General features: G+C 36.7%; 2 protein-coding genes across 2 annotated transcripts in view; one reads left to right on the top strand and one right to left on the bottom strand.

The window, feature by feature from the left end:
* LOC138051222 (protein-S-isoprenylcysteine O-methyltransferase-like) overlaps positions 1-4,217 on the bottom strand; it is a 4,280-nt gene extending 63 nt beyond the window's left edge. The window contains exons 1-3 of the mRNA XM_068897383.1: positions 3,815-4,217; positions 2,113-2,556; positions 1-569 (exon numbers count right to left, since the gene is read on the bottom strand). The exon at positions 1-569 is cut by the window's left edge and continues 63 nt beyond it. Coding sequence (XP_068753484.1) covers positions 358-569; positions 2,113-2,556; positions 3,815-4,007 — 849 coding nt within the window. The 5' untranslated portion in view covers positions 4,008-4,217 and the 3' untranslated portion in view covers positions 1-357. The remainder of the gene's footprint in view (positions 570-2,112; positions 2,557-3,814) is intronic.
* A 78-nt stretch (positions 4,218-4,295) lies between these two features.
* Positions 4,296-7,500, top strand: part of LOC138051223 (uncharacterized) — a 7,382-nt gene continuing 4,177 nt past the window's right edge. Inside the window, exons 1-2 of the mRNA XM_068897384.1 lie at positions 4,296-4,500; positions 6,490-6,562. Of these exons, the coding sequence (XP_068753485.1) occupies positions 4,321-4,500; positions 6,490-6,562 (253 nt within the window). The 5' untranslated portion in view covers positions 4,296-4,320. The remainder of the gene's footprint in view (positions 4,501-6,489; positions 6,563-7,500) is intronic.

The following is a 7,500-nucleotide window of genomic DNA, read 5'->3' as shown; positions in this document are numbered from 1 at the left end:
AAGAATGCTTTGTCTTCTGCTCATAAAATTCCAAACAACCCGGTAATCAAGAAATTTTTTTTGGCAGAACACATAAAATAAAGGTCTAACTGCAGTCAACGACAGTGCAATTCACTAAATAGAAAATTCTAAAGAAATTTACGATTAAAAAATAACGTCAAGTACTGTATATAAATAAACATATGCCTATCGTAACAAAGTTATGTCTATTTCTTCAATTTTTTTTAAGTACTGTAAGAGGGGATCCATAGATAATTTTAGCTTTTTTAAACCTGTTCTTTAAGTTATAAATTTGACATGAAAAGTGTGCTCACATAACAGGAAATGCTTCACTTAAAATCACCCCAGGGTTAAGTGCTAATCCTTCTCATTCATGCTGGGCGTCAGACTAAAACCTTTAACAAATGGCACCCCAGAAGCTGGAACTCTTTTCTGATATTCCAGGTATTCATCACGGAAAAAATGTATGAGTGTGATCTCTTCATCATGGATACGCTCATCAAAAAATTTCCAAGATGCCCAGATGTAGCCGACAAGGCAGACTGGATTGATGAGAGTAACTTGAGTTCCTAGAAAATGAAACAATCTTATTATTTAGATGCAAATTTGGTGAAAAAAGTGACAAGTTTGCAAGAGTATGAAGGCCAAAAGCACTAACCCTTCTCCTTGAAGGGCTGGGGGAAGGCTGCAAGCAGTTACACACAAGCCTGAGGTTATAAATGTTTCTTTTTAAAATAATATGAATTCTCTGTCTGTCACCTCGACAAAACGGCTTGCGGCCATTTTGAAAAAATAATTAGGAGATTATCACGTAACAATCACCTCAAGACTACATTATTGTACATGTATAACTACTGTATAGTCACCTAACTATAGTTAATGAGATCATCGCAGTTCTGAAGCAAAAAATGAGCAGTTGCAAAAGAAACCTGAAAAAATCCAGGGCTGGCTTGAACTGGACTCGCGCACACTCTCATTGGTCGATAGCTGTGTTTACCCGAGAGTATGTAAACACGACTGTGACATCACACGACTTTTGATTGGTTATGTGTTGTCAGAAAAGCATTTCGATTGGCTGGTAGGATATGAGTGTGTTTCAAGAAAATATGTTTCAATCAAGAAGTAAAAAAAAAAAACAGCATTTTCCTAGATTATTTTGTCAAATCATTTTTGAGAAATATTTTATAACAGCAATAGAGGACTTTTTTCTATGTTTACATAGCCTCATATAAATTAACACTCTGGGAGTTGGGAGAATTCTCGACAGTTCTATCTGTCTTGATTTGTCCCAACTCCCCCTAGTGTTTAGATGAGGATTATAATGGCAACACAGAAAAAGTCCTCTATTGCTTAAATAATAGGTAAATGTACCATGGAAAGAATGAATGGAATTTTCATATGTTTGAACTCCGGAGTACACGGGTCTCAAATGAATGACAGTGATTGTTGCAGTTACTAGGAAGAAACTGGGTTTTTTCAGGCTTCTTTAGCAACAACTCAAGTTGCTTCAGCTGCCATGTTCACTTACATGCATACATGTACCTACAATATTACCCCACAGTTCAATCACATGAACATGTTATATATTCTTTCTATGATATAGTCTGCTTCTTCAAAAGATTGAAGTGATCCTCACAATTATCTTTGCCTCTTACAAACACCTGAAAATTTCAGGCAGCTCAAAGAGATTCCATGACCTGTGCGATGCTGGTGCATTTGGACTACCAACTGAGCTACATGTATGAAGCCACACAGTTGGGAGCAGGTCAATTTATTGGGCTCATGTGAATCCTGTGAAAGAAATGATGATTTTTCAGGTCTCTATTAGAAACAATTATTGCTTAAATTGTCCAGATAAGTACAAAGATCACTTTAATCTTTTGTCTATAACCCACACTTCCAATACAAATTTCTTTCAGTCACCTTCTTGTTGATGAAATCATAGAAGTACATTTTTGGCTTAGAAGAACGGAGTAGAACCTTATCATTGTTACCTCCTAGCTGGTACTGTAATGCCACTATAGTTGTTTTGTCTGGTCTCCATTGATACAAAGACCTTTGGATGGTCTTAAAATTTCATGATACTGATTGCCTTAAACCTGCATGACTTACCTATACTCCACCAAAACCAGCCTGCATATCCAGGGTGGCGGCAAATGCTATAAATTCCATAAGTGACTAAAACGTGATTCTTGTCCTTCCTCGTCTGAATTATATGCGTGAAATTAGATTCCGCTGTTACCATGGCAAGTTTCCGTAGTGCTTCTCCTCCTATCATCATCAGCAAGCCAAGAAAGCTAAAAATAAAAATGCTCTTCATTTGTGGCAAAAGCCACAACTCTAAGGCAAATTCAGTCCAACTAGCGATGGCTGCAATTTGGTACTCTACACTGTGGTTGAGCAGGAATGAGTCTAAAGACAGTTTGTCTGGGCTGTAAATAGCCACCACCACATATTCAGATAAATGAAATAAGGAGAGGGAGGCTAGATACCAGCCAAAATATTTCCATGGTGTATCTCCAATGCTAAGCAGGATGGCAGATCCAAAAAGGACACCTTAAAAAACAAGGCAATTACATGGGAATTAATACTGCATAACATTTCCATTCATCTAGTGAGGCTATGATCCTTGCAGTTATGAATGCAATTTTTGCAATTGCATAAAGAAGCCTGAAAAATTCAGGACTGCAACAGGGTTTGCCACTGACATTGGGAGCTGGTCATTTGTGGGTTCTAATGTTCCCGTGAGGAAGGAATCAACGATGAAATGATAATTACATGAAATGGATCATATATGAACGGCGGATTTGAAATCAAGTGAAGCTATGATCCTCGCAGTTATGAACGCAATTTTTGCAATTGCGTAAACAAGGCTGAAAAATTCAGGACTTTTACGGGGTTTGAACCCGTGGCCTCGTGATACTGGTGCGACGCTCTAACCAACTGAGCTATGAAGCCACTGACATTGGGAGCTGGTCATTTGTGGGTTCTAATGTTCCCGTGAGGAATGAGTCAACGATGAAATGATATGTGAAATGGATCACATATGAACTGCGGATATGAAATCAAGTGAAGCTATGATCCTCGCAGTTATTAACAAATGACCAGCTCCCAATGTCAGTGGCTTCATATATATAGCTCAGTTGGTTAGAGTGTCGCACTGGTATCACGAGGTCACAGGTTCAAACCCCGTTGAAGTCCTAAATTTTTCAGGCTTCTTAATGCAATTGCAAAAATTGCGTTCATAAATATGAGGATCATAGCTTCACTTGATTTCATATCCGCAGTTCATATATGATCCATTTCATATATCATTTCATCATTTCCATTCATATCGTCCTGAGACATTAAATGGCTAATCAAGAGTGCGTTCATGAAGCATGATGCCCAGGATTTGTGCTTCAAGCTAGAAGGTATGATGTGGATGGGCCAGTAACATTTTAGATAAGCATTTCGATGTGATGTATTTAGTAATTAAACTGATGCATAATGTCATCCCCAGCCCATCATTTGCCTAAGTTCTGAAATATGCCCCGTATGCGTGGGTAACCACTACTTCCTACTACTTCTGAGACTGCACAGAATAGCCCAGTCAATAATTTGTGGAATTCATAATTCAGAACCAACCAGTGAGCTATTTTCAGTGGTTACGGAATTAATGGGATTTTAAGCTTTATAGACGTTTTACAAGGCCAGCGAATCCCAGCGTTATAGCTCATAGCTCTCCCTAGCCTAGTGTCCGTAGGCCAGACATGAACGTACCAAAGTAAAACTTTATCAGTGGCAAATGACAAAAAATTTAAAAAAAACTTACCCAGAAACGCTGCTCTCGCGGCGACCGAAGAATGTGGAAAAATACGTGTTGCTGACAAACTCAAACCAACATAAGCGCATTGCGTTTTTACGTTCCATATATCCGTGGAATGTTTGACATCTTGAAATGATGTCACAGTTAAAAGAATATAAGCTAGAAAAAACGAAATCGCCACTTTTCCCTCTGCAATCATTTCAAATGTAGCATTGTCATCTACCCGTTCATGTAAGAAGATTAAAAGTTACTTGTGTTTTATATTGAAGAAAGCAAACGCAGAAAACCTTTAGGCTTTTAGTTCCTTTTAGGTCTTAAGTGACAAAAATTGTTTAAAGCCTACAATATTAATTTATTGCCATGGATGGATTTTCTACAGTTTTTAGAAGGGATTAATTTGTGAAAGTATAAAACTCGAGGACGCTACAGAATCGCGTACACTACATAAAGTTGTCATTGACTGTTCAGAGTTGAAAAAGACTGCGCACTAATATTTCTCGATAACAAAACCAATGGCGGATGATGACGATAAAAATGGCAGAAAAGTGAATTCTGATCGAGGGTCGAGAACACCACACTGGCGGGAAACATGTATTGGTATTTGGTCAAGAAGTACAAAGGGTCATCATGTCAACGACGGAGAGTACGATAAGATTTGCAATGGAATCAGTGTGATTAGAATTCATGGCAAGGTAAGCTTAAAGATTGTTTCAATTAATTTCAAATATTTCTTGTGCTTGATATCATTACCGCGTGCTGTTTTCAAAAACAAACATCTCCAATAAACTCCTTCTGCTTACACCAATAATATGCCAAGTCAAGCCAAGCCAATTCTTACCTCAACCCACACAGATACAATTGAATTCAGACAATATATAAAAATTATTTTAAATTCAAAACGTTATCGCAAGTCACGATAATGTACAGCTGTTGTGGGAAGGTAACGTTTGAATGTTTAAACGTTTGGGACTCCTTAATCGAGTGGGTGACCCAAAGGAAAAAATTCGTGGGCAACCTACAAAAGAATTACAATAAAAACGGTTAAATGATAACTGGTTGCTAATGACTGCTGCAGGTACCGCAGCAGAGATTTATACGTAAAACAAAAGAAACAAAAGACAGAAAAACAAACAATTCTAAATAAAGACTAATCCCAAGTGGCCAAAAATACAATGATTTCCGATACCTGCAGAAAGACCCAGAATTCTTCATGTTTTTCTTAAAAATATATTATTGATTGGTAAGGAGGCAAGATTGTTGTTATCAGTGTGTTATCCTGGGCTCAAGACATTTTCACGTGACATGGTTATGAGTCAACAATTGCAAGATCTATTTGTGCTATGCCGTAAATTGGAACTTTATGCCACTGTTTTCTTGGATAATCCCATGAGAATGTGAATTTCTTTTGGTCTTTTAAATTTTTCTCTACATTTAATTCCTTACCAAATGCCTCCTCTTGCTCAATAATATTCTCAGGTTATTGACTGTTCCCAATTGAAGGATGAAGTTAATAACTTTTTTCAAGAAGCCATAAATGAAGCTTTTTGGTTGCTCCCTGGTTTCGACCCCATATCATAACTAAATGAAGTACAATAAAAATATATTATTGTCTCGGGGGTGTACAGTAGTCATGAGAAGGACTGTCTTGGGTGATGATTGATGTTTCGATAATCTGAGCAGAAGTCATTCTTTTCAGGTGTTCACCCAGACAATTGTACTTCTCTTAAGTTATGAAAGCTTTCTGGTGCTCTTCTGATTTGTCTATGTCAGCCAGACATAGGCTGTTCAGCGTTGTCTGTACTCTTATCGAGAATGATATTCGTCATCACAGTGGTCAAAATGTCGTGGACTCACCAGGCAAGGGCGCCGCCAGCCTTCCTATTTCATTGCGTGCATGAAAACAAGAGACCCAATTGTTACCGGAAGACTGTGCAGAATTGAGTTCAAATAAATATAAATAGCCAGACAATCGACTTACGATACTTTCTCTGTCTTTGTTAAACAGACAACGCCGAACCACTTTCAATTTGTTTTTTACCACAAGATTCAACGCTAAACAAGGTTTTTATTTTAGAGCGTGACCAAATCATGACACGAAGAAAGAGCAAGCGTTGTCTATAGCTTTCTCACAATATGATTAGTTTATTTCCCAAAATGGGCATTCCTGATTGGTTATTACATTGCGTGAAAAATTTATGCAAGCAAGACGCATACAGCATTGTCTAGACTCTTATCGACAACAGCAAATTAGCCAATCAGATTGCGAGATTATAAGCAATTGTGGTAAAAAAACAAATTTCCATTTTATTACATTGCCCTTACATGTACAATCTCTTGTTGACATTGCAATCATTTTGCCATCATTGTGTCATGTGTAAGGTGCATGGTTTGCATATGAATGAGTTTCATTTTATAAGCCTTTGCATGATTTTAGCTGATGAGGTTGAATTAGACTGATACTCTGGAAGGACCAGCTTTTTGTACTGTAAGTAAATTATGTTGGTTTTTAAGCAACAACTTTACCATGCACCAAGGGCAATCAATTTTGAGGGTATTGTCTATAAAATTATTGATTTCAATCTTCTGCAACATGCTAGTTAAGACTCACCTGAGTGGAAGCCTGCTACAGTGTAGAGCTTATTGTATCCAAAACTCTTGATTGATTTGTAATCTCATTGAAGCCTACAGATTCTAGTAATTTGAAACTTAGCAAGACCAGAGGACTTCAAATTATTATTACTATTGACAGAACAGGTATTTGAATTTAAAAACAGTCGTAATTAGGCACTTTTGTCTTACTTTAAACCCATTGATTTCATTTGACACTTTATATAACACCAGAGTCAATGGGTTAGTGACATGTATTGTAAGTAATGCATTTATTTTGCCTTACCTTTTGAAGGAGTTGATATTAATAGAGATTAATAATTTAAAGTAAATCTCTGTCAATGGTGCATAAAATAGGAATACATGTACTATTATTAAACCCATTGACGAGTATAATCGTCTGCAGTTAGACAGAGTAAAATCCATTACATACATGTCTCACTCTTAAGAGTCAATGGTTTAATAATGACACTAAAGACTCCCTAAAAATGCTCTTAAAAGTTAGACTAAGTGTTTTCTCCATCATTAACTCCCAGTCTCTAAGTTTTTCAATTAGTCTTAGAGACCTCTTCCTTTACTTTAGACACTATTAGATTTTTTTGTTTTCAAAGTTAATTAAAACCTCTATCCCCCACCGTCGCAAAAAAGGAATGACCAAGACCTTTTGTTTGTTAGAATTAACATTTACAATAGACAAAAGACACACTCTGTTATACCCGGTCTGAATGGAATTTGACAGACACTTTCATTGAAATGATGGGAAGCATTAGAAAGGGAAACTGATCATTAGACAGTTGTATCACTGCTGTGACAGTCATTGACAGTAACAATGCTACAAACAAGAGCAATGAAATAATTTTATTAAATATTATATAATTTCTTTATTTGTGAAAACTTGAATTCTAAAATAATAAAGTCACAAAAAAATTAGGACAATCATGTTTTGTTGAAAAGCAGCCAAAATATCCCGACTCTCAAATCACTTACAGTATTTTTTTGCAATGCCCAAAATTTCTAAAAGTCTTCTTGACCTCTTCAAATGGATTTTTTTTGTTCTCAAGGCATATAGTGGACCTATGACTGGT

This window comes from Montipora capricornis, chromosome 6, assembly GCF_036669925.1.
Source record: "Montipora capricornis isolate CH-2021 chromosome 6, ASM3666992v2, whole genome shotgun sequence".
In the NCBI taxonomy this organism is placed as follows: Eukaryota; Metazoa; Cnidaria; class Anthozoa; order Scleractinia; family Acroporidae; genus Montipora; species Montipora capricornis.
The sequence above is the reverse complement of the archived record's forward strand: the minus strand, read 5'-3'. Positions and strand labels throughout refer to the sequence as shown.